The sequence below is a fragment of the Anolis sagrei genome, chromosome 5 (assembly GCF_037176765.1).
Source record: "Anolis sagrei isolate rAnoSag1 chromosome 5, rAnoSag1.mat, whole genome shotgun sequence".
In the NCBI taxonomy this organism is placed as follows: Eukaryota; Metazoa; Chordata; class Lepidosauria; order Squamata; family Dactyloidae; genus Anolis; species Anolis sagrei.
The window spans coordinates 12,792,152-12,819,746 of NC_090025.1; the positions used below are offsets into that span (position 1 = coordinate 12,792,152).

General features: G+C 39.5%; 1 protein-coding gene across 8 annotated transcripts in view; it reads right to left on the bottom strand.

The window, feature by feature from the left end:
• Positions 1-27,595, bottom strand: part of SLC4A4 (solute carrier family 4 member 4) — a 306,105-nt gene that overhangs the window by 71,631 nt on the left and 206,879 nt on the right. For 4 of the 8 annotated variants that reach the window (XM_067468560.1, XM_067468558.1, XM_067468557.1 and 1 more), the window contains 3 exons: positions 20,716-20,811; positions 16,569-16,645; positions 2,645-2,802 (listed from right to left, as the gene is read on the bottom strand). In XM_067468560.1, the coding sequence (XP_067324661.1) occupies positions 2,645-2,802; positions 16,569-16,645; positions 20,716-20,811 (331 nt within the window). The remainder of the gene's footprint in view (positions 1-2,644; positions 2,803-16,568; positions 16,646-20,715; positions 20,812-27,595) is intronic. The other 4 variants (XM_067468561.1, XM_060779406.2, XM_067468563.1 and 1 more) reach the window with 1 other exon arrangement.

Here is a 27,595-nt window from a genome sequence, read left to right on the forward strand (position 1 = left end):
CTCTGAATTTTTCTTACTTCCTTGGATGCAATATACATCAGGCCTGGGCAAACTCCGACCATCCAGGTGTTTTGGATTTCAAGTCCTACAATTCCTAACAGCCTCAGGAAGGGGCCTGAGATTGTTAGGAATTGTGGGACTTGAAATCCAAAACACCTGGATGGCCGGAGTTTGCAACAGTCCTGATATACATACTGCAAAAATTAAATGGAAGCAATGGAGCTTAAAATGTACATAACCAATGTTAAAAACTTGGAGAGTTCATTGGACTATTTACATTAGAAACTTATAAGTGAGCTCTTGCCTCAAAGTAGTACACAGAAATATATGACAGTCCAATATTCCCACAAAGACAAATTGGCATGATCACTGAGAGGGGAAAGTGGCAACATTGCCTTGAGGCCCCCAACTGCTGTCATTTTGCCACCCATGCATTCAAAAAGGGTTGGTTCCTTTTATGATAAAAGTTAAAGTACAGTATTAACTGTACTATTCCTTCTCTGAGTAGAGTGCAAAAGATGAGAGCTTAGTCTGTCCTTGGGAGAACCTAAAAGAAGGACTTACTCTCTTCTGCTCGCTTTGTGCTCCTTTGAGGAGAAGCATCAAAGAGTCACTCACCACTACCATTTATCCACCCAGACATTCAAAAAGGTGAGAAGTGGCACCATGGTGCAGAAAGTAGAAAGGGTTGGTGTTTCTTTCACGTTCTCTGAGGATAGACCAAGCTCCTGCCTTTCATCACTCGATTCAGAGAAGGAAATGGTTCCTTTTTTGATAAGAGTTAAGGTACAGTTCTTACACTGACCTATGGATAAATTAATCATGTTTTGGGAGATGCAATGTTGACTAAATGTGAAGACTTATATATGAGGATATTCTGTAAGTTTCATTTGTCTCAATGAGCCGAATGATTAAGTCTATGTTGTTGCTTATTTGTTCAGTTGCTTCCAATTCTTCATGACCTCATGGACCAGTCCATGACAGAGCTCCCAGTCAGCCATCACCACTCCCAGCTCCTTCAGAGTCAAGCCAGTCACTTCAAGGATACCATCCATCTATCTTGCTCTTGGTCAGCCCCTCTTCCTTTTTCCTTTCATTTTCCACAGCATCATTGTCTTCTCCAAGCTTTCCTGTCTTCTCATGATGTGGCCAAAGTACTTCATCTTTGCCTCTAATATCCTTTCCTCCAGTGAGCAGTCGGACTTTATTTTCTGAAGTATGGACTGGTTTGATCTTCTTGTGGTCCAAGACACTCTCAGAACTTTCCTCCAACACCACAGTTCAAAAGCATCTATCTTCCTTCACTCAGCCTTCCCTATGGTCCAGCTCTCACATCCATAGGTTACTACGGGGAATACCATTGCTTTAACTATGCGGATCTTCGTTGCCAGTGTGATGTCTCTACTCTTCACTATTTTATCAAAATTGGACATTGCTCTCCTCCTAAGAAGTAAACATCTTCGGATTTCCTGGCTGCAGTCTGCATCTGCAGTAATCTTTGCACCTAGAAATACAAAGTCTGTCACTGCCTCCACGTTTTCTCCCTCTATTTGCCAGTTATCAATCGGTCTGGTTGCCATCATCTTGTTTTTAATGTTTTACTGCAACCCAACTTTTTCTACTTTCTTCTTTCACTTTGATTAGAAGGCTCCTCAGCTCCTCCTCACTTTCGGCCATCAAAGTGGTATCATCTGCATACCTAATGTTGTTAATGTTTCTTCCAGCAATTTTAACCCCAGCCTTGCATTCATCAAGCCCAGCAAATCGCATGATGTGTTCTGCATACAAGTTGAATAGGTCTATATGTTCCAAGAAATAAGTCTCAGTATTGTAAGGTTGTTTTCTGCTGCCCTGGAGACTAGACCCCTGGAGCTATGATGTGGAACAATGGCTTCAAATGACAGAAAGGAGATTCCACTTGAACATGAGGAAGAACTTCCTAACTGTGAGAGCTGTTCAGTAGTGGAACTCTCTGCCCTGGACTGTGGCTGAGGCTCCTTCTTCACAGTCTTTTAAGCAGAGACTGGATGGCCATATGTCGGGGGTGCTTTGAATGCAATTTTCAGGCTTCTTGGCAGGGGGTTGGACTGGATGGCCCATGAGGTCTCTTTCAACTCTAGGATTCTATGATTCCAAGGTGGTCTTAAGGCCCTAAAAATAATGAATGGATTATGGGAGTTGTAGAGCAAAACATCTGAAGGACATTTTTGGGGAATTTTTGGGGAACACATCGATAAGTTTTAGTGAAGTGTATACCTCTCAGGGTAAGCACAGTTGTTCATGCAAAAAACAGAATATAGTGGCAGAAAGTTCAGCCAAATATTCACTTTGAGGGTGATAAGCAAAAAGGTTATTCATAGTAGCACTATAAGCAGAGAATCATTAGAGTACATTAAAGTTCAACTATTGCTGCTGACAAGCCTTTCCTCAATAGGTGTTGGTTGGGAAACTGCATAAAAATAACTAGAAGCTGTTTTGAGGGCTACACTATCTCTTTTTCTGTTTTCTGTACTCAAAATTAGGTGCCAAGATGCCAGCATGGATGTCATCTTCACTTGACTTTATAAAGTTGTCATTTTGTATTTAAATAAAGGTTCTTCCCCATCTTTAATCTGAGTGAATACACCTCTGGGTGCTTATTTACCGAGTAGGAACAGGAACTTCTGTGAGAGCACCGAGCATAACTGCTTGTTGCAGCCGAACGAAGGCAATGAATGGGGCTTCCAAGAAGTCTACCTCCCCAACCAGGACATTGGAGGCCTCAGCATCTCGAGGTAATTTCTTCATGAACTTGTTCTTCAGCTGCAAGAAAGAGAGAACATACAGTTATGTTGTTAGGATAAATGCAAAATAGCTAGGATGTATTTACTGGCTCAGCCAAGGCTTATGCATTCTTATAGAAACTGGCCTGAAGCAAAGCCATTTCTCTACTGTGCAATTTGAGTATCGCCAACTAGCAATATCAACCATGTGTCTTCCCACAACTGCGCTAGCCTTTCTCCCAATGTTTGATCCAAGGTATCTCAGAAAATAAATTAAGAAAAAAAAGGGAGGATACAGAAGTTAAACAACAATTCAAGTACCATATTAAAAATATTAATTTGAAAGAGTTAAATAAGCTACAAGGCAAAACAAAAAGTCACTTCTAGTGGTAACTTCTGGTTCATACTAAAACAGCCTTTTCTCATATGTGTTTTGGAGGGAATGAATGTGAATATGGATAAACTGTTATTCAAGGAGAGATGCACTTGGGAAAAAACCATCATATTCAACTGCAGTTTGGGGTCATTTTAAGTGAATTGTTTTGGTGACTTCTGGAGGCTTCTCAGGGCTCACAAAATTTGAACCCACAGGCCACTTAAAATACAGGAGCCAGTAGGATTAAACCACAGTGAGGGAAACCAAGACGTGAGAATGAGGAGGAAGAAGAAAGGGCAAGAAGAACATCAAAGCAATAGGAATATTACCAACAAGTGCAAAAAAAATGCTGAAAGTTAGGAGGACAATTTGTTTGGATAGTTGTGGAACCACAGAGTAATCCTGGAGGAACCAAACATTTCTAAAGAAAACACATCTCTGTTATTTTATAGGTCTTCCAGTGCAATGCTAGAGTCAGTTTCCTCCAGAATCTGAATCATGCAGGACCTAAAAATTCCTAGAGAAGCATTCTTTCAGGTCAAAATATAGCAAAGATTTAATTCAGTTTTCACTTTCACAAGGATCCTGTGCCCCTAACCACAGTGAATATGGCTGGCTAACCATAGTCTGACTCAGTTCTAATCTTTACTACACAATGACATATTTACTTACAGGAATCAATTGTTTTCTGCACATCCTTGCTTATTCCTAGCAGCTCGTGTGCTTGCTCTGCTAGACATCACTCTGAATACATTCTAGGCTTATCCTTGCCTATCTAGATGGCAAGTGAGGACAATAAGTAGCTTAGTGCAGTCACTGCAATTTGCAAAATCTCATGGGTTATGTCAGTGCAAGATTATCCCAGAGGTATACCTTTTGTTTGGTTTTATTTCAGGACTGCAAGAAGGGGTTTCTAACCAGATTCCTCCATAAAGGGCAATGCTATCTCGGTATCCCTTTTTCGAAAACCAGTCATAGCGGTCTTCAAAAAGAACTACAAACTCATATACATTTAAATAAAATGGATGAAATCCTAACATGCCACCAAACCGCATATATTTGCAAGTTTGCTTTAGCCTAGTACCACAGTATACTATGAAAAGGTAAAATAACAGGACTTGAGAACCTGCCATCGATGTCCAAATCATATATTTAAAAATAATACATCATGCCAAGTTTGGTCCAGATCCATCATTGTTTGAGTCCACAGTGCTCTCTGGATGTAGGTGAACTACAACTCCAAAACTCAAGGTCAATGCCCACCAAACCCTTCTAGCTTTTTCTGTTGGTCATGGGAGTTCTGTGTTCCAAGTTTGGTTCAATTCCATTGTTGGTGGGGTTCAGAATGCTCGTTGATTGTAGGTTAACTATAAATCCCAGCAACTACATCTCCCAAATGTCAAGGTCTATTTTCCCCAAACTCCACCAGTGTTTACATTTGAGCATATTGAGGATTCATACCAAGTTTGGCCCAGATCCATCATTGTTTGAGTCTGGATGTAGGTGAACTACAACTCCAAAACTCAAGGTTAATTCCCACCAAACCCTTCCAGTATTTGCCTTGGTCATGGGAATTCTGTGTGCCAAGATTGGTTCAAATCCATTGTTGGTGACGTTCAGAATGCTCTTGGATTGTAGGTTAACTCCCAAATGACAAAATCAACACACACACCCAACCCCACTAGTATTCAAATTTGGATGTATTCGATATTTGTACCAAATATGGTCCAGTGAATGAAAATACATCCTGCATTTCCGATATTTACATTACGATTCATAACAGTAGCAAAATTAGGTATGAAGTAGCAATGAAAATAATGTTGCGGTTGGAGGTAACCACAACATGAGGAACTGTATTAAGGGGTCAAGGCATTAGGAAGGTTGAGAACCTCTGATCTACACTCTCCTCATTTTCCTCTTCTCTTTCACTCTTCATATCTTGCTTTGTATCTTAGTCTAAATATTATCTCTCCTTATCTCACTCATTTTAATTCTCCCACACATTGTCCCTGGGTGACCCTATCAGCTCAAAAAGCTTCAGCTAAAATCTTTATGCTTGTAATTCACAGATTAATTCAACACTCCTGATATGTCTCCCTTCATCAAGCCCTGCCTACATTAGTTGCTCTGACATGTTCACTGAAGACCTTTTGCCAACAGTTTACAAATGTTCACAGAGTTCAATCTTTTACCTTCTATCCAACCTCTTTCCTGTACTTTCATTCCCTCTCAAAGCAGATCAATACTCACAGGTAAGGAAAAGGCCAATCTGAAGGTGAGTGCTGTGGCATGCAAAACCATTCACCATACTGCAAAAAATGCGGGCTAAATGTGTATTTATGAATCTGATATTTTAAAACCTACCCAACACCCTGGGTGCTTATTTTGGAATACTAATATGGAACACACATAATGAAAGATGGATGAGGCAACTCAGACCTGACTTATACTTACTGGCACAAACACGCAACCCTGACATTATGAAGGAACTAGGACTCACACACCAGGGCAGGCAAGGATTTTCAAAATATTTAAATAACATGTTTTGTACTCTCATTGTTCCAGCCTTTCAGATGCAGCAGACTATAAAATTTAGATGTATAAGGGTGCTTTTTGTAGAGTTGTGTAGAGTTTTAGAACTGCTTGCACAGAGAAGCCTTTAGGCTGGTCATAAGTCTCACCAAGAGCAGGTGAGGTCACAGAAACATAGAAAGATAGAATTGGAAGTAACCTCATGGACCATCTATGCTAACCCCTTGCTCAATGCAGGATCTCCTTCTAAAACATGGGTTGTGACCTCAAATGGGGTTGCGAAGAGTTTTCTGTCGAGTCGCCAAACAGTGCTGAACTATGTGCATTTTAAAAAGAGGAAACAAAAAATCATGTCATCCAAATTATACCATGGTTTATCAATTTCTAAATTTATGTTATGAGAAATGTTGACTTCAACAAAAACAACTGTTGAATGTTTTGAGTCCTGAACTTGGAAAACGTCTCAAACTGAATAATCATCATCATCATCTGAGCTGTACTAGGTTTTTCCTGACATTAAGTTCAGTCGGGTCCAGCTCTGGGGGTTGGTGCTCATCTCCATTTCTAAGCCAAAGAGCCAGCATTGTTCATAGACACCTCCAAGGTCATTTGGCCAGCATGACTGCAAGGAGCACCATTACCTTCCCACCAGAGTGTACCTATTTGATCTACTCACATTTGCATGTTTTCGAACTGCTAGGTTGGCAGAAGCTGGGGCTAACAGTGGGAGCTCATCCCAGATTTGAACCGGTGAACTTTCGGTCAGCAAGTTCAGCAACTCAGCAGTTTAACCCACTACGCCACCAGGGTCTCCTTTGAAAGGGTTACTTGACTTTCAAATACAAGTACAACAGTCTTATATTTGCCAATTGCAACCTTCACATTTGCCTCCAAGAGTCAAGAGTTCTTTCTCCCACCCTGGACATTTCACAGATATATAAACCACACTTGCCTAGTTTCCAACAGACCCCACAAACTCTGAGAATGTCTGCCATAGATGCGAGTGAAAAGTCAGGAGAGAATGCTTCTGGAACATAGCCATACAGCCTGGAAAACTCACAGCAACCCAGTCTTATATTTTATTGGCATCCCCTTTTATTTAAACAGTACTACCCTTGTACCCATGGGATCCAGTACCCTTGGTTTCATTTATCCACTGCTAAGTATTTTCAAGGAGCTGGGGGTGGCGACGGTCATCAGGGAGCTCTGGTATGGACTGGTCCACGAGGTCACAAAGAGTCATAGAATCATAGAATCATAGAGTTGGAAGAGACCTCATTGGCAATCCAGGCCAACCCCCTGTCAAGAAGCAGAAATATTGCATTCAAAGCACCCCTGGCAGATGGCCATCCAGCCTCTGTTTAAAAGCTTCCAAAGAAGAAGCCTCCACCACACTCCAGGGCAGAGAGTTCCACTGCTGAACGGCTCTCACAGTCAGGAAGTTCTTCATGTTCAGATGGAATCTCCTTTCTTATAGCGACTGAACGAATAAACAACAACAAAGTATTTTCTAGGTCTTCCAGTTCAACTATATAGTATTCCTGGGCCAGAAGTCCTTCATTTCAGTAGGGTTTGCTACTATCCACAGTTTTGCATATCCACACAATTCTCCTTTTCACTCAAGGCTTCTAAGGTGAATCCAGGACATTCAGCAAGGAGATAGTCACTAGAAAACTGCCAACAACAGCTAAGATTAAACAATGGCAAGCAGTCTTCAAGGGACCCTTATTCAATCCATCAATGAAATGACCTAAGAGCAGCAGGAAGTTCAGGACACATTTTTGCTAGGGTCCTCCCTTGCCCAGGCCAGCTTCCTTTTAAGCATTAGATTTAGCGGTGGCCAAGAAAAAAAGAGAGAGACAGAGAGACTTTCTTGTTGATATGGAAACACAGGAGTCAGGAAAAGTGCCACAAACCGGGACAAGGGAGTTCTGTGTCCATCACCAATTCAATGGTCCAGCTGGCTACACTCATTTCAACACACTTTGCATCTTAAGCATGTGCTTCTCCCCAAAGAAAGAGGCATCTCTTTCACTTGACCATACTTCAATGATTAATGGCAATCCATATTTTCTGCTGTTTCCATACAGCGCCACATAAAACTGAGCAGTAAGTGCTACCTCCAGTGCAACACATACTGACACTCTATATATTTACAAGTATAGATGTCAGAGGAGGGAAGGGTTCAGGAGGTGTTTGAGATGCATGGTCCATGCTGGCTGCCAAGGACATTGAAACAAAGAGAGCTGAAAGATTTCTTCAAAGTCCTGGGAATGCCAGCCTGGTTAAGGCGAATAGGGAAAGCTTAGCAGGCCCATTTCCTGTGGATTTTTCCCTTAATCCTCAAACAGGAGACACATTTTGAAGAACTGGCAGTTTAGGGTTAATACAAGATAAACCCTTGGTCTATTATGTTGGGAGATGCTGGAGTTGAGGTATATTTCCAAACAAGACAGGTTAGAGTCAAAAGGCCACATTTCCACCAAAAAGAGAATATCCTCAGGGCTCTTCCACACAGCCATTTAACCCAGCATATCAAGGCAAACTATCCACATTATCTGTGTTGAATAACTATCACTAAAGCATGGACAACTGAAACTTCCTTTACTGATATTTTTCCAACCTGATCAATAATCCAAAACCATTATTAGGGGTCGGAAACCATGCCAAGCTTCACTTTTGATGACCATTTTTTGTCATATTCTAGCTAGAGCCATCTGATTCCTGCCCATCAACAATATTTTATCTTGACCCTACCTTTATCTTCTGGATACCATTACCTCTTGGCCATCAGTTTACCTGATTCCATCAGTTTCCATCAAACACAGATACTATTAACACTCAGCCTCCATTTTTCTTGGTTTTGACAAAGACTTTTGGAATAAAAAAACTGGCATCTTGAAAACTAAAACTAAATGATGGGTAGCTAAGGAGAGATCTCCCAGTAGCATGCCATTAACAAGGATGTTTTGAATAGCTGGCTTGCTTCATATTTCAGAAGTACTATCCTGTGTTAATAAGAAGAGACGAGTGCATCTCATATTAAATTAGATCTCTCCTGTTGTTCTGACTTATTAGCACAGCATGCCATTTTCACTGCCTCACAGTTCCTATATATATTTTTACTTATTGCTAATAGATAGATCACATTTCCATTCTCAGCCGTTTCTAACTACAGGTGCTAATTGGGTAACATTTACAATTTCAAACCGGCATTCAGATTTTGAAGGACAGCAATGGAAATGATAAATAACAAAGCGAATAGCTGGAATAAATGCTGTATATTTATAAAGTAGACAAAGGAAAAGAATGGAAGTCCATATGATATCATACAAGTGGAGAGGAACAGAGCTGGGAAAATTGACTACCCTGCCTGGAGCTTCGAGAAAATAAGAGTCCAAAATGGGATTTTTTCCAAGCCCTTGAAAAGAGTTTGAACTTTGGGTTAGCTTTAATTAAAAGTTGGTTGGAAAACAAGAGAAATGAGAAAGTATTGGAGGAGCATGCAAGTTCAGAAAACAAGGCACAACAAAAGTGCACCCCCAGCAATTTCAAATTGCTATATCGGCTTTTTTCCGCCCTTCCCCTCTCTTCATAAAGCCTGACCAGCACACAAATTAACCCGAACCCTGGTTACTCTCTTACTATGGCACTGACTGTAGTCCTGTGCACATTTACCACACTGCATAACAGACACCACATACTTACGTGGCACTGTGGCTAAGATCGCAGGGCCACTAACTATTTACACAGCATAGGCCACAAATGGACATCACAGCAGGTAGGGTAGATGGATTTCAATCAGAAGGCCTGTTTAAATCAGTAACACAAAACAATCCTTCCACTGCTTAATTCATATAGTTCCTTCATAACTATTTAAATGCAGCTATTCAGACATAGTGTCCTGCAACTAAATAAAAAAGTTATTCAATCCAAAATCATAGGATTGGTGCAATTCAAGTTTTTGAAACTACTATAATGGGAAACTGAAGAGGAAAGCATCAAAGCTTGCATGGTGAAGTGGGCTGCAGATACAGGTCATACCATACAATTAGATAAGTGGGAAGAAATCTGGAACAAACAAAAAAAAAGAAATATACTTATTTAATGAACTTAAAAGAAAACTGGATAAAAATGTTTTATCAGTGGTACCTAACCCTACAAAAATTGTCCGAATTGCAAAAAAACAGTGACAGTACATGCTGGAAATGTAAAGCACACACAGGTTCCTTTTTACATATGTGGTGGAACTGTGCAAAAGTTAGAGACTTTTGGAAAGACATTCATAAAACAATACAACAAATTTTGAAAATTAGATTTAAGTTCAAGCCAGAATATTTTTATTAGGTGTGTTTGACTTTGTATTAGACCAAAATCAAGATAAACTTTTGACCTACATGATAACTTATGCAAAACTTTGGAAACAGGAAATTATTCCAACCAGAATATCATGGGTGTTAAGATTACTGGATGTAATGAATATGGACATACTGACTTATAAATTTCTAGTCACTCTCCAAATCCAAAAAAGAAAACAGACTGGACACTCCTGAAATGTTTTTTGAAAAATGAAAATTTGGAAATAATAATAACAGAAACCAATATATGAAATACACAAAATGATTGAATTCATATACAAAAAGGACTAGTAATATATAAACTTTTTTTTCTTTCCTTCGGATAATAATTCTTCGAGGCAAAGATAGGAAGCACCTAATTCTCGTTTTATCTTTTTTTTTCTCCCTTTCTTTCTCTTCTTACCTTCTTTGAATTTCAGCTCTGTTGCTTAACTTTCCTACTTTTCTATACACTTAAAATGTTCCCTCTCTTTTATTGAATCACTACAATTTTTCTGAATAAAAATTACCTTATAAAACGTTTTTGAACTATAGTTTCATTTGCACAGAGAGTCAGCACAGTGCAGTGGCTTTAGCACTGAACTAGGACTCTGAAATCCTAAGGTTTGCTTCCCTGTTTAGCCATGGAAATCCACTGAGTGACTCTTTGCAATTGATACTCTCTCAGCCTCAGAAGAAGACAATGGCAAACTTCCTCCGAATAAAACTTGCCAAAAAACTTTGTGATAGGTTCATCTTAAGGTTCCCGTAAGTCACAAATTGGAGGTACATGACGATGACAACAACAACAACCATTTCCTTGCCCAGATACAAGGAAGGTAATGGAAATCAATGGCTTTATGAGAGGCTTCTGCCTGCATAAGAAATATCACACACACAACTATTTCCAATGCAAAAGATATATATATTAAGCAGAACAGAGTTTGTACACTACTTGAGAAATATGAGCACAGTCCAACTCAAGCATATTTAACTTGGATTTTTTGTCAGAAAATGTAGTATGGGCCTCTTTCTTTTTGAAACCAATGGGATTTAAACTAGGTTTAACTGAGAACTTAGAAATATTAGGACTTTGGACTGTAACTCCCAGAATTTCCCAAGGGGAAGGTTCTGGGAATGGTCATGGCAAGAAAAAGCCATCTCTCCAAGCTCTTGCTTAAAATTATGTACATGATGCTGTTAAGTAAAGGTAAAGGTTTCCCCTGACATTAAGTCTAGTCATATCCGACCCTGGGGAGGGGGTGGTGGTGCTTGTGAGGATTTGTAAAAGGACACCATGATGTGGTGGGTTGACCGGAAAGACATATGTCGGCAGCCGATTGGCTGAGCGTGCTAGGAACCAGAATTCTCATTTGTTACTGCCTCTAGCTTGCTGCTGAGACAAACGGTATTAACTGCTACTTTCACCTTGGAGAGGGAAGAGGGCACTGCCTGGAAACAGCCAGGAAGGAAATGGCTGCCAACTCTCTGAAGCCTGATCATTTCCAAGGCATGCAGCACATTTTAAAGACTATTTAAAAGGACTGTTTATTACCTCTGTTCTCTGTAAGAATTCAGAGAGACTGTTGTATATATTGTTGCTCTGTTTGACCTTTTGAACTGAAGTTACTGTTACCCGTTACACAATTCTGAGTGACACATTATTATACTGCAGGATTTATTTTGGTTCAGAAACTCTTTTAAGCTTCTATTTATTTACTCTTTAGCCGCACACAGTGTGCATCTCCATTTATGAGCCGAAGAGCCGGCGTTGTCTAAAGACACCGCTAAGGTCATGTGGGTAGCATGACTGCATGGTGCGCTGTTACCTCCCGGAGAAGTATCTATTGATCACATTTGCGTGTTTTTGAACTGCTAGGTTGGCAGGAGCTGGGGCAAATAGTCCAATAATAATTCAGAAAATTTTGGGCCTATTGATGGGGTCATGGCACTAATAGTCACATGGACACTTTGGCTCAACCCAAAGCAAGATATGCCCAACGCCTGGGCATTATTCCACCCATGGGATACAGAACTGCAGTCAAATTGCACTGAATTCCACTCAGTAGGGTTTTTTAAAAGTAGGAGTCAAATCCTCTGATAGAACAGAAGGGCAGCATAAACGTATTTCTCTAAATTTTCCAACTTAATATTTCCATGGTGTACACCAGTTAAAGTTTCCACACAAAGTGGGTACATTTGGGGGGGAGGCGATCCCAACTCGATGTGGCTATGGCATATATGGCCTCACCCCCAACTCAACTTCTTTTATAGAATCTCGTGGATTCAGTTTTTAAAGTGTGTTAAGTGTAGAGCTGAACCTGTTGATTTGTATTACGCTCAGATTTATAGCAGAAATGTTAAAAACACTGGAGGGGAAACTTCAGTTAAACTGATCTTTGAAAACCATTTTGTATAAACAATTACTTATGAACTGTCCTGATAAAGGAGAAGTTTGAAACAGGACTTCATCCACCACCAAGTTTTTGTACACAGTGAGAAGTGGAAACTCTTTGAAGAGGGCAAGCTGAACTTCAAATTCATCTTTTCCGTAACAGCAGTCGGCTTCTGAGTTTTTAAAAGAGATACCTGACAAAATTAGAACTGTTAGGTGATGGCCAAAAACATTTTACACTGCTATTTTCAAATGTCAGCCTCGGTAAGGCATTCCAACACGTCAGACTACACAGAGAAGCCATTGAAATCCACAAGCATGTGGACAATTTCAACAGAAAGGAGGAAACCATGAAAATGAACCAAATCTGGCTACCAGTATTTAAAAAACTCTATAATCAGGACAGTAAATAAAGAGCAACACTCAAAAAGAAGGGTAATTCCAGACAGGAAACAATCAGGGCCAGCTAACTCCTCCTTGGCTTGTTTTCTGCTGCCCTGGAGACTAGGACACGGAACAATGGCTTCAAACTACAAGAAAGGAGATTCTATCTGAACATTTGGAAGAACTTCCTGACTGTGAGAGCCGTTCAGCAGTGGAACTCTCTGCCCAGGAGTGTAGTGGAGGCTCTTTCTTTGGAAGCTTTTAAACAGACGCTGGATGGCCATCTGTCAGGGGTGCTTTGAATGCAATTTTCCTGCTTCTTGGCAGAATGGGATTGGACTGGATGGCCCATGAGGTCTCTTCCAACTCTATGATTCTATGAAATGCTAATCAAGGTGGCTAACTGCAAAACTCTCACTTGCCTCAAACAGACAAGAGTTTTTTCTCCCATCTTGGACATTTCATAGATATATAAACCTCATTTGCCTAGTTTCCAACAGACCTCACAACCTCTGAAGATGCCTGCCATAGATGTGGGTGAAAAGTCAGGAGAGAATGCTTCTGGAACATGGCCATCCATCCTAAAAAAACTCAGAGCAACCCACATTCCAACACAGTATCAAAAATGTCATATTCAAAAATGTTCAAGGTGGAAGTTCTCCAGCTTTCAAGTATTTATTTTCATTGTACTTAATTTGCCACTACCATCACTGACCTATAGCAAATTATTACCACAAAGCAAATGTTTTGGAAGTTGTATTGTCGAAGGCTTTCATGGCTGGAATCACTGGGTTGTTGTAGGTTTTGTCGGGCTGTATGGCCATGGCCATACAGCCCGAAAAAACCTACAACAACCCGGTTTTGGAAGTTAGTTGTATATATCTTTTTATTTCCCTCTATATAACAGAAAGAATAGGTTTTCCAAAGTTGTTTCCTCATCCTGATACAAAGAAAGTTGTTATGGGGACAAGTAAACTTCAGTCTATCAACAAGTTGGCTTCCCCTTCGGTGGAGCTGCCAGCAGACAAAAACAAGAGAAAGAAACTCCTTCCCCGTTTTTGCTTACTTACTTCCTAAGCAGAACGACATTTCAAAACACAGCCTTGAGGCTGTCAAATGTCTGGTCAAGGTAGCAAAATAGTGAAAGCAAGCAATTCAGCTGTCAAGGAAAAAAACAAAAGCCTTTTCATCTTTCCAAAGACGTTACTAAATAATAAATTATTTCCTTCCTGTACTTTTTTTTAGCAAGCATATAACACAACAAAATTTTGACATTCAAGCACTCTGAATCTGCAAGAACAGCTGAATCAAATCTCCTGATGGTTCATATTTATATATTTTTTCTGGTTTGTCTCCAAAAAACTTTGGTTTTCACATGGAGGTTATATTCTCTCAAAATGTCGCTTATGAAGGTTTTGTGTGTTCATTTTTGGTTTTCCCTTCAGAAGAGCACCCCTTGATTCTGTACTAATTCAGTGTGCTAAACTTTTTGCTAGAGTGATAGAAACAATTGCCTTATTTCCATTTTAGGTGGGGGGGATGAAAATATTCTCCCCAAAATGTAAGGAAACCTGGACAAGAAGAATCCTGAGTGGATGAAAATCTTCATTTTGGGATTTATTCAGTATCAAAAACAAAGTAAATGATATTTTTGTTCCAAAAAAGAGAAAAATGAACTTTCTGCGCAGAAAATGTTTGTTGTACACGATTCTTTTTTTCTGCACAGAAAACTACTTGTATTTCTTATACAGACAGTTCCCAAGTTACAAACAATATAGCTTCTGTAGGAATTTGTTTGTAAATCGAAATGGGCATATCTATCAATCTCGCTATCTAGCTATTCATCTATCTTTGGATAGCATAGGGAAGGGTTAACACCCATGTGAAGTTGCTTTTGCTGCCTGTGCCCCTGTTCAGAAGATTTCACTTAACTTTCTGTCCCTGTGAGAATTGGATTTTGTAAAAATTGGCTCATTGTGGAAATAAGGATTGATGATAAAGCTTTAGTGATAATAACACTTTCAGGAGTGAATTTCCCTTCCTTCCGAGGGGTAGATGTCTCTCACTTCCTGTTATCTCATAGAATCATAGAATAATAATAGAGTTGGAAGAAACCACGTGAACCATCTAGTCCATCCCCCTCACCTCCATTATTAAATATGAGTCATTTGTAAGTTGAATGTTTGTAACTCAGGGACTGCCTGTCCAGAAAAAGTCCCAATCTAAAGACTATCACCAAAAAATGAAGAATTCTTAACAGCTTCTGTCACCAGAGACAAGAAGGGTAAAATTATTTGTTCATGCCTGCTGGAACAAATTTTACAACATGTACATTTATATTATTTCTATCAGCACAAAGAAATCCCTCACCCTGGAATATTTATGTTTGTTTCTGATTATGAACTTGTTTGCCTGGATATTTCAACTAGTTAGTTTTAAATGTTCATATTTTTCTACTATTTGGGCTTCATTTATTTAGGTTCTGATGTAACACACAACTTACTTAAATAGACTAGGTCTACAGTCTGGGTGGACGCTCTGGAATGCTCTCCCTAAAGCAGTGATTCCCAATCTTTTGTTGACCAGGGACCACTGGACCAGGGGCCACTTTGACCAGGGACCATTTTGACCAGAAACCACTCTACAACGTTAGTACCAAAAGGGTTACAAATCAGTTTTTGGTCAACTTTAGATTTGGTTTGGGGTGCTGATTCAGAAAATTGCATTGGATAGACCACATCAGCTCTAGTTTCTAATACAGAACATACACCATTGTCAGCAACATGGAGAAAGTGTCAGGTGCCATGAAAAGAGTGGAAATAAAATAAAAATAAAATAAAGAGGAAGAAGGCTCGCAGACCAGATTTTTGTCCTCGTGGCCCACTGGTGGTCTGTGGCCCATAGGTTAAGATCCACTGCCCTAAAGATATCAGGCAGGTGCCTTCTCTAGATAACTTTAGGAAAGAACTAAACACTTGGATGTGGGAGCTGGCTTTTGAAAATGGTTTACTACTTCATTATGATGATAATCTTTTAGCCTTGTCAATACCTATTGGTTTTAAATTGGTTTTGCCTCCATGGTGCAATATGTTTTTAAACCCAGTACAATTTTAACCTTTGTATTTATTTATTGTGATATCACTTCTAAACTTCTGTTTATGGTTATTGTTTATATATTATGTCTTGTCTTTTGGGTTTTTTGCTTATGTATGTATTGTGTCTTGATTCTGTTGTGAGCCTTCCCGAGTCCTTGTGGAAAGGGAGCAAGATATAAATAAAGATGATGTTGATGATGGTGATTATTATTATTATTATTATTATTATTATTATTATTATCTTACTAGTATTAATACTAGGCATTAAACAGCTGGATCAGAACTAAGAAGGTGGTCACATTTAGAGGTAGTGTGCAAGGTCACTGTGGATAAATGCCTCATGCACTGCCATAAAAAGAAAGGAGAGGAAATTAACAGAATTTAGAGTTCTCTAACAGAAAATCAGTAGGTTTGGGGTTTGTTTGTTTGTTTCCAAGTGAATGGAGGTAGGACTAGAGCTGAAGTTGTAAACTAGTGAATGACACAACCCTTAAACATCTTAAGCACAAAGAACCACGAAGCAAGGAGCTTCTGTTTCACTACTAGCAACACCACAATGGCTTCTCAAAATGGCCAGTGCTTGAGAGTGGCAATTATCCATGTTTTCGCCTATCCCCAAGCTCTTGTTTCTTTTTTGACCATTGCATTCTCTTTTCTCCTGGCACAAGGGGATGATTTCAAACTTACCTGCTCTTTGTCAGGTTTGTCAGAGATGTCGTTCAAACTGGAGGAAGTCAGGTTTCTGTGCGTCATGGCTGGGCTGCCTGCAAGCACAAGGTCAAGAACACTTATTAAAATATCACTTGGAGAGTAATAGCAAAGAACACGGAGGCTCAGCTATTGCAATACTTGACCAAGGCAGTCTGAAAATTACATGGAGGGTATCTGAAGGCTTAATATAAGAAAATAGGATATAAAATATTAATATTTAATCTGATCTCAGAGATATGACAATCCCTGTCCGTTGAAGGAAGAGTCAAGACTAAGCAGTTGCAGAATATATTTATACTCTCCAACGTATCTTCTTCATCCTCTTAGGCTATGGGGTGAATGGGAGACAGCAGCATGAAAATGCTATTTATCTTTATTTCCAGGCTTCTGAAAGTCAAGTCAATAGCTACTGTAGAGATAGAGTTTTATCCAGCAGAGCTCTTCTTTGGTTCACTGATGGTCTGACTTTGGTTGCTTAAACAGCAAGAAGGTGACATCGTTTGCAGTCAACTGAGTTAACTCACCAAAAATAGAGCATAATGATGATTTCCTAGCAGAAAAACAACTTTTCTCCATTTGATCCTCAGAGCAGTAACAATGTTAAATATAACAAGTATAGTGCTTTTTGACCCTCTAAAATCCAACCAATTGGGATAGGCAAAATGTGACCAAGAACAATATAGCAGTTTGAGTATGGGATTACAACTCTGATAACTGGGATTCAAATCTCCATTTGACATGGAGACACATTGGGTGACCTTTGCCAAGTTGCCTTCTCCCAGCCTCAGAAAAAGGCAGAAGCAAATCTCACCTAATCTTGCTAGGAAAGCCCCGTGGGAGCCTTAGAATCCCCATAAATTGGAAATACCATGAATGCATACCACCACCAGAACAACAACAACATCTGTCCAATTTTGAGTTGGCAAACTGTAGCTCTGAGGCTGAATGTGGCCCTCCATGGCTGTTTCTGTGATCCCTAATTCATGCAGACATCCCAGACTATCTCTTCTCTAACAAAGACAAAAAGAGCCTGCAGGAGGAACTCACTTTTGAATCAGGATATAGAAACTCCTACTAACATCGATATTGCCATTTTTAAAAACAGATGTTGGTTCCCAGCCACTTCCACTTGTTTCTTTTTGCTTTTGGTAGTTTTTGACAGACTGTGCAATCCCTGGTGAGGACCGGCGTGGAAAAACATCTCATTGCCCACTTAAGCCCTAGATGCCAATAAGGGTTTCATGGAATTTAATACATCTATTTCTGACCCCCAAATATTTAAGTGTAAGAAATTAAGAGTGGAACGTAATTTTTCTAGAACAGCTTAAGGGCTTGGCAGCATCTCCAGCAAAAAAAATAAACTCAAGTCCAACAGGACAAGAACACTTGTGAAGAGATATTAGGATTGCAGCCGATACATCTGATGATACAGTCTCCAAAAATCACCTTTACATTAACAGTCCCAGACTCCTTTCAAAAGGTTTACTGCTATTTAAAGGTTCATAGGAGTTCGGGAGGCTGAAACAAGCCAAGAAAAAAACTCTTTTTTCAGTAACTAAAATTTTGGAAGTGGCCTAAAACCTAACATCAATTTAGTTTCCTACTCCTGGAAGTACATGACAGATCCCTTTATAATGTGTCCTTTTAATCTGTACAGATCTAATAACAGAACTACCAAATAGCAAGAGAAAATGGCATGTTTGGAATACTCAACGCCATCAAGCAGGAACATTTTGTTCAGGGTTTTTTTTCCTATGTAAACTGACCAACTTCTGTTAATTTTGCCTGGTGGTAAAAGGACTAATCAAGATCAGGAGACAAATGCATTAAGAAGATACCTGGTGCCTCAAGTCTTTGCCAAAAATGGCATAAAGAATGGCTTACTTTGATCAAAATGGAGACACATGTGCCAAACCAGTCTAGCTTTCTTGTTTTGCTAATGAGACAGGCATACATCATCTCAGAAAGCCCACAAACCTCTGGACTGCATTGTATTACAATGTTCCAGTTTTATCAGGCAGATATTTTCTTCCATTGATTCTGTAGAGAGAAGTATTTAATTCCTCTTGACTAAGACTGATGGATCTTAAAATCATTTCTTTTTAGATGAGCCTTGAAAAGTTACATTTTTCAGACCACAGCTTGCAGGATATCCCTGTCCTGTATGGCCAATACCAGCCAAGCTAGCTAAGATTCTGGCTGCTATAGTAAAACAACAACAACAACATAAACTCACAACTTTTCCAACCTGTTTTGACGGTGTAACACTTGTTCTAGATCATAGCTGGCCAGTCAGAAAAACCCACTTCACCAATTTGGTAGGCAAGATAGACAGCATTGCTCATCCCAATGCTTTGACCACACCGAGTGACCATTTCCATGCAATTGCCTGACCTAAAGATCATACTTAGCTTCACATTAAGCTAAAATCCTTAATTCAAGTCAAAGAACTGACAAAAAAATAAGACTTTCCTGTATGTTTGTACTTAAACTGAGAAAAAGATGTCAAAAAGGTTAAAAGAAAGATATGAACATTTTACCAATTGGAGAAGGAATATGTTGATTACATTCAGTTTGTAACTGATATTGTATAAATAAAATGTGGTTTTCACTAGTCAAGAGAGGAGACAGATGTCTAACTTTCAGCTCACTTATGTGCTGATTCTCATAAATACAGAGTGTGCAAATAATACTAATGGAGAATAAGGGTGCAAGGAGTCCACGTTGGTGTGGGACTGGGAAAATTCTGATCCATTTAGAAAAGGTTGTGTAGACTCAATCATTATGTACCCTACTGACTAATTACACTGTGGAATACAATTTGGAAAAAAGAATCTGTTCCTGGTTTGAAAGTGTCATTTCCCACTTTATTGTGCGGTACTTACTTTGAAAGTAGTTATTATACTCAAGAAACTTCATTTTTGTGGCTGTCACAAACTATGTTAAATTGTGTTGTTGAAAGCTTTTATGGCTGGAATCACTGGGTTGCTGTGAGTTTTCTGGGCTGTATGGCCATGTTCCGTAAGCATTCTCTCCTGATATTTCACCCACATCTATCACAGGCATCCTCAGAGGTTCCTCACCCTGGACGATCCTATAAACCCCACTTGCCTAGTTTCCAACAGACCTTCTAACCTCTGAGAATACCTGCCGTAGATGTGGGCAAAATGTCAGGAGAGAATGCTTCTGAAACATGACCATACAGTCTGGAAAACTCAAAGCAACCCTATGTTGAATTGGTTGAGACTCTATGACAGGGGTCCTCAAACGTTTTAAACAGAGGGCCAGGTCACAATCCCTCAAACTGTTGGAGGGCAGGATTATAATTTGAAAAAAACATGAATGAATTCCTGTGCACACGGCACATATCTTATTTGTAGTGCAAAAAATACTTTAAAACGATACAATAATTAAAATGAAGAACAATTTTAACAAATATAAAATTATTAATATTTCAATGGGAAGTGTGGGCTTACTTTTGGCTGATGAGATAGAATTGTTGTTGTTGTTATTGTTGTTGTGTGCTTTCAAGTCATTTCAGACTTATGTTGACCCTGAGCAAGGGGCGGGTAAATGACCTTGGAGGGCCGCATCCAGGCCCCAGGCCTTAGTTTGAGGACCCCTGCTCTATGAGGTATTCATTGAAAAACTATAGCAAAGTGTGCTGCAAGATGTCCCGCAAAAGAAAAGTTTTTGCAATTTAGTAAACTTTTTGTCTATTTTTTATGATAGAACCAATTAGGAAATGACATTTACAACCCAGGAACAAAAATTGCATTACACAGTGTTATAGGAACCTTTAAAGGACAGATAGATATTATAATACATTTCATATGTGATAAACCTCCATGCCATAACTGGTGTGCAAGCAAAGCTCGTGTGTTCAGTTCAGAAGCATTGAAGGGAAAGCAGTTCCTACATCCCAGGTTTTCAACCAACTTGTAGTTCCTGCTTTAAAAAAACAATAAGAGCAGCTGCTACATGCAAATGGAAACTATCTCTGTAACCTTTGCTTTTGTGACATTGACCATGAGAACATCCGCCACCCCCAAGCATATACATACAAACCCTTGAAGCAGAACGTGCCCAGGAAAGTGTGCTCCCAACCCCGCCATCCACTTACTTAGCCATCCCACGCTGGGGCTGCGCTGCACCCGGATTTCATCATCCAACGTGCGGGTTGCTAGGCAGGGAACAGAACTCTCAAGCGGGCTGCGGGCTTTAGTGTTGCAAGCAGAAAGGACAGCGGGAGCCAAGAGCAGCAGTAAATAGCAAGGCGAAGAAGGAAGACAGCAGAATTAAGAGAAGAGGCTCAGGCAAAGGCATACGCAAGAAAGTTAAGACAGAAAAGCATTGGACACGCAAGTTAACATGTCAGAGTAGAAGACACATCCACACCGCAAGGAGACATGACTCAGAGTCAGGTATCAAACTCCTGTAGCTGTATCTGTGAAATCTTTCATGACTTTGGCCCTTTTGAAGCTTTCCAACATGCAATTACATTTGGATGTGTACACATTCAGCCTTCCACATTTGATAGTTTCAAAGCTCTTATCATCCATAAGGTCCTTCTCTGCACCAATTCCAACTTGTCTATATCATTCTAAAATGGAATACCCTGAACTGAACACATGATTCCAGATTTAAAGCCTGACTAGGGTAGAATATAATAGGATGATAGTCAAGCATCAATATTGACAGATTTGACTTTTGAGGATTTGATTAACAGAAGTCTTTAGGTCCCTCAGTGTAATTCTGTGGTCAACTTCTGCAGGAGGTTGACCATAGAACTGTACTGCAGGACATAGAGATAGTTTAGTGAGTTGTGGTACGGTCAATGTTTGCAGAATTTTATGGCAGAATCATACTGGAGTATGCACTCAAGTTAAAGAAGAGTCTTTATTTGAGCTTTTCCAACTTTTATGGAGTTCTTATGTTCCTAATGCCAGCAAATGTGGAGGGCTCACTATAATTATATACTTTTTTTTAAGTGGGGAAAATAAAATGGCCTGGTGCACACAGAGCTTCACTGAAATTGCTCACAAATAATCCATGACAACAGAGTTAGAATTTAGTTGCAATTTACAGGATTTGGTTCTTAGACAAATACCCTTCCAGACAGGCCCTATATCCCAGGATATGATCCCAGGTTTTTTGCTTTAACCTGGATTATATGACTCTGCACTGCCAGATAATCAGGGATAAGCAGAAAATCTGGGATCAGATCCTGGGATATAGGGCTTGTCTGGAAGGGTACATGTTTAAGAACAAAATCCTGTAAATTGCAACTAAATTCTAACTCTGTTGTCATGGATTATCTGTGAGCAATTTCACTGAAGCTCTGTGTGCACCATGGCATTTTCTTTTCCCACTTCTAAAAACTATTCAGGGCCCTAGGTAACGCAAACTAAACTGGGCATGAAACCATACAGGCAAAGTATCACAACTTCTGAATGATAACTCAAATTAAGTTCTGTTTGAAATTACTTTAATTACCATGGCTCCCTTCCATGGAATCCTGGGATCTGTAGTTTGGCGTTCTTAGCTAGAGAGCTCCACTCCATTCCACTCACCTAAACTATAGAACAAGTGTTTTGCATACAATCCACCCTGAGTCCCTTTGGGGAGATAGAGTGGAGTATAAATAAATTATTATTATTATTATTATTATTATTATTATTATTATTATTTCTACTACTACTACTACTACTACTACTACTACAAGGAGTGAAGTATCTAATTGAAATACAATTTGCACAATTCTATCTAGAATTGACAATGGAGAAATGACAATTAAAGTAAGTGCTGCATTTCTTCAGGTAGCTACACCCTGCTCTGTCATTTTTTTTTTCTAAGCTGGTTTCATATAATGAAAAATAAAGACAAGAAAAATAGATTATTCATTATAATGAGGTCAACCCAGTGTTATTCCAGTTCGTTCAATAAAGGGTCTCCCAAATCTAATGCCTCTCTATTGACTTCAGTCTTATTCAGGAATGGTTTCTTTATTCTTTAACATTCATTGAACATTGATCTATTACCACCAAAAACATAGTAAAAATGGAAAGAACACTGAAAGGACATTGTGGCGCCTGAAAGATGAACAGCTAAACTTTCTTGTCTAGTCCTCAAAGCCAATGCAACAAAGATTATACCATAACAAATCTGTCTGCCTTTACAGTAACACAGGACTTTCTTAAAATTTTGTACTCTTAGGGACACCAAGCAGTTTACCAAATCGCAGTGTACTGTGTCATGGATCTTTTTTCTAGGATTGATGCAATAAGAAAATGGACCCAGGATAACTGCAAGGACTTTGTATCAGTCAGTGCAAAATTAAATCAATTTTGTATTATGAAAGAAAGTGAACAAACACACACACACATACACACACACACACACACACACACACACATATAGGGCTTGTCCAATTCAGCTGGAGGACAATCCATTTTTGGTATCCAATTTTCGACCCAAATCCATTTTCGGGAGCACCCCAAGAATTGGCTAATGAAAAAATCTGTTTTCATTTAGACAGCCAAAAGATCTGGGAAGATCCGGTCCATTGGCAGGAATGGGGAAATTTACACGGCTCCCCTTTCAGTTTCTAGGATCCTTTCATATCATCCTTTCAAGGGAGTCTGGCTTTGAAGAACGGGGCTAAGGAAGCATGCTTCCTGGGACCCTTTCCTATCTTCCTTTCAAGGGAGTCTGGGTTTGATAAACATGGTTAAGGAAGCAGTGCATAAGACACATCATGTCATTCTTCTATTCTGATTGACCCACCAAAAGGCAGGGCTTGCAGGGAAACCCCATGCAAGCAGCTGAATAAGGGAGAAGGAGCCATTATCGGCTGCCAGGTAGTCCCATTATGGATTTTTTATTTTATTTTTTAGTGTCAGGAGCAACTTGAGAAACTGCAAGTCACTTCTGGTGTGAAAGAATTGGCCGTCTGCAATGACGTTGTCCAGGGGACACCCGGATGGGTTTTTTTTTATGTTTTACCATCATTGTGGGAGGCTTCTCTCATGTCCCTGTATGGCGAGCTGGAGCTGACAGAGGGAGCTCATCTCTCCCCAAATTCAAACCTCTCACCTGTCGATCTTCAGTCCTGTCGGCACAAGGGTTTAACTCATTGTGGCACCAGAGGCTCGAGCTGTTACAGATGAAAAAAATATAACAGCTAAACCTTACCATTACAGCCAATTTGGCCGAAGGGAACCGACCACTCTGAATCTATGCACAAGCCTAATATATAATTTAAGCAACTTTTAATGTGAATATAAGTGATTTTAATGTTTGTATATATTTATGGCTTTATGTCCCGGCATTGAATGTTTGCCGTATATATGTTGTTCTCCGCCCTGAGTCCCCTGCGGGGTGAGAAGGGCAGAATATAAATGTTTTAAATAAATAAATACCGTTATACATATACATATATATACGTTTACTTGGAATGTTGCCTTTCACTGAGTATCTTTTATACATGGATATTTTGTGTGCTCTACATTCAGTTACTTTCAGCTTGGCCATGTTAAAGTCAAAATAAATATATTTTAAATCAGATTTAAATTCAAATCCATTTTTCTAAATTTTTAATCACTGACTGCATTTAATCAGACCACTCCATTTAAAAATGCATATTCTGATTAAAATGTGCCCGCCATCAGAAGTAAGATAAACCCATTTTGGGAATCACATCTGCCTCTTGGACCAACAGCTGGCCATTCTGACTATAACAGAACTCAGCAATGGATACGACAATCCATTTCTATATGTAAACAAATACTAATGTAACAGTTATTGATTTCTAGGTTTCATAATTGAAATGGTTTTATAAACCTGATCAATTATGACCAAAGAACAGGTTTTAAAAGGTTTTACACTCAACACTGGGAACTAACTAAGGATGTATTGTCGAAGGCTTTCATGGCTGGAATCACTGGGTTGTTGTAGATTTTTCGGGCTATATGGCCATGTTCTAGAAGCATTCTCTCATGACGTTTTGCCTGCATCTATGGCAAGTATCCTCAGAGGTTGTGAGATCCTCACAACCTCTGAGGATGCTTGCCATAGATGCAGGTGAAATGTCAGGAGACAATGCTTCTAGAACATGGCCATATAGCCCAAAAAACCTACAGCAACCCAGTAACTAAGGATGGCTCAGCAACCAACAATATACAGTTTGGTCATTAAATTACAATTCGCATTGAAAGATGGGCCTCATTCTAATAACTGCACCCCTAAAACCATATATTAAGAACATATATTAAGTACTAGCCACCCCCTGCCACATGTTGCTGTGGCCCAGTCTATATATATGTATTTTTGTGTGCATATATGTGTATATGTGTATGTATATATTAGTGTATATGTGTATATAAGTGTGTTTGTGTATATATGTGGTTTTGTGCATGTGTTGTAATGTGTTTTTTTGGTTTTTGGCTTTTTAAGTCTCTTCTGCTGTATTTTTCAGTGTTTTATGAGTGATGGTCACTTGTTGGCCTGATAGGTATCTTGTGTCCAAATTTGGTGTCAATTCGTCCAATGGTTTTTGACTGATGTTAATCCCACAAACGAACATTATATTTTTATTTATATAGATTTGGAAAAAGATGGCTTCCATTTTGACTTTTATTTATAGCACGTAAGTATATCAATTTTTTTTTTGTCGTGTCAGGAGCGACTTGAGAAACTGCAAGTTGCTTCTGGTGTGAGAGAATTGGCCGTCTGCAAGAACATTGCCCAGGGGACGCCCAGATGATTTGATGTTTTTATAATCCTTGTGGGAGGCTTCTCTCATGTCCCCGCATGAGGAGCTGGAGTTGGTAGAGGGAGCTCATCTGCCTCTCCCCGGATTCGAACCTGCGACCTATCGGTCTTCAGTCCTGCCGACACAGGGGTTTAACCCACTGCGCCACCGGAGGATCAATGAACAAGAATGTATACGATTTTGTAATGCTCACAACAATGTGCTAAAGAGTCCTTTGCTTGCTCTTTTTCAAAGTGTTACATGGAGGAATAATATCTCCTTTCAGCCCTCTCCTCTTCTGCTTCTCTTTCTACTCTCATTATACTAAAGCTCTGTCAATGTATTATTTAGCTACTTAGAACAACCTGCATGACACTTAAAGGAATAAAATTTCATTCTTCTGTCCAATAATGAGTCTTATTGTCCATGGCTGCCATCTTGATGCATTTTTAACAACTTCTAGTTTAAATAAGTAATCAGGATAAATAAATTATAATTCTCTTTTCCAAACTATTGTTTTAATTGAAGGGAAAGACAGGTGATCTCCAAGTTTCTCAATTCCATCATGATTAGTAATTTAACTGTAAGACAAGCTAATATCTTTTCTTGGACCAACATCAATTAGTGAACGATTTCTGAATTGCAAAGAACTATATTAAGGATATCAGGTTATGTTTGTTGTTGTTGCTCATTCGTTCAGTTGTTTCCAACTCTTTGTGACCTCATGGACCAGTCTACGCCAGAGCTCCCTGTCGGCTGTCACCACCCCCAGCTTCTTCAAGGTCAAGCAAGTCACTTCAAGGATGCCATCCATCCACCTTGTCCTTGGTCGGCCCCTCTTCCTTTTTCCTTCCTTTTTCCCCAGCATCATTGTCTTCTCTAAGCTTTCCTTTCTTCTCATGATGTGGCCAAAGTACTTCATCGTTGCCTCTACTATCCTTCCCTCCAATGAGCAGTCCAGCTTTGTTTTATGTTCAGGCCACATTATTTCTAAGTGAGTGATGACTCACCACGGTCTTATTACATAATTTCATAGGGTTTACTGTAAAGATGGCAAAGTCTGGACCCAATATAATATAGACTAAAACTGGAATTTGATCAGAAGCACCATCACAACCAGACTTCCTTGATCCATAGTGCATGCTTACTGGGACACTATGTTAGTGTAAAAGTAATTCTGCACGTATTTAAGTCTTCTAGAAGTTATATAAGGTCAATTCCTTCTCAAACCAATCAGAACACGAACACATAAAGAACTCTCTCTTTCTATCACCTTGAGTTGTTTGATGGGGAAGTATTCAGCCATTCTTTAACATGTGAGCTTAAGGTCTCAGTACCCACTGCACAATCAGCCACAAAACTGTGAGATCTAGTGCACCTACGCCAGGTGCTATATATATTCTGTGCTAAATGTGTCTAGGTCCTTGGCCATAATATAGACAGCCCTTCATATTTGCAAGTTCTCTCAAAGTCTTTCAGTGCACAGTCATCTTCCAAGGGAAGTTGATCATAAAATTATGGAGATTGTTTGATCATTGTTACATACAGTTTTGCAGTAATTAAACAAGAATTCCAAAGACATATAAGTCAAGTAGAGAAACCTATTCTGATCTGTTCTGTCATAACATCTCTCTAAAGCGGTGGTTCTCAACCTGTGGGTCCCCAGGTGTTTTGGCCTACAACTCCCAGAAATCCCAGCCAGTTTACCAGCTGTTAGGATTTCTGGGAGCTGAAGGCCAAAACATCTGGGGACCCACAGGTTGAGAACCAAATGTAGCCATCATTGGTATAACCTTCTTCGTGTGGCTATACCAATATGAAGAATTCACCTTTGACGGAAGGTGCTGAAGGTGGTGTCAAAGGACTGTGCTATGTGTCCCACATGCCCCACTCTGTTTGTCCTGAGATATGATGACTTACACTGTGTGCCCTAAAGTTTGATGTAGGGCATTTTATTAAAATGGGAAGTCTACAAGGAATGGCGAGAAGGAGCCATCTTCTCCTCTCTTTCAGCAAACTGTCTTGGGTAGGTTCTAGCAAGTTGGAATGCAGCAGTAGAAGCTGGGCAGAAATGATCTGTCAAGCAAATATGCCACCATTGTCTCTCACAAACATACACACACACTTACGAATACACATACACCACTTCTGTACAAGTAGCAAAAAATAGGCATGGTAAATGACGTATGACAAAAGGAGCTCGTAATGCAGACATAGAGGTTCACATTTGACTGAAGTTGATGGAACATAT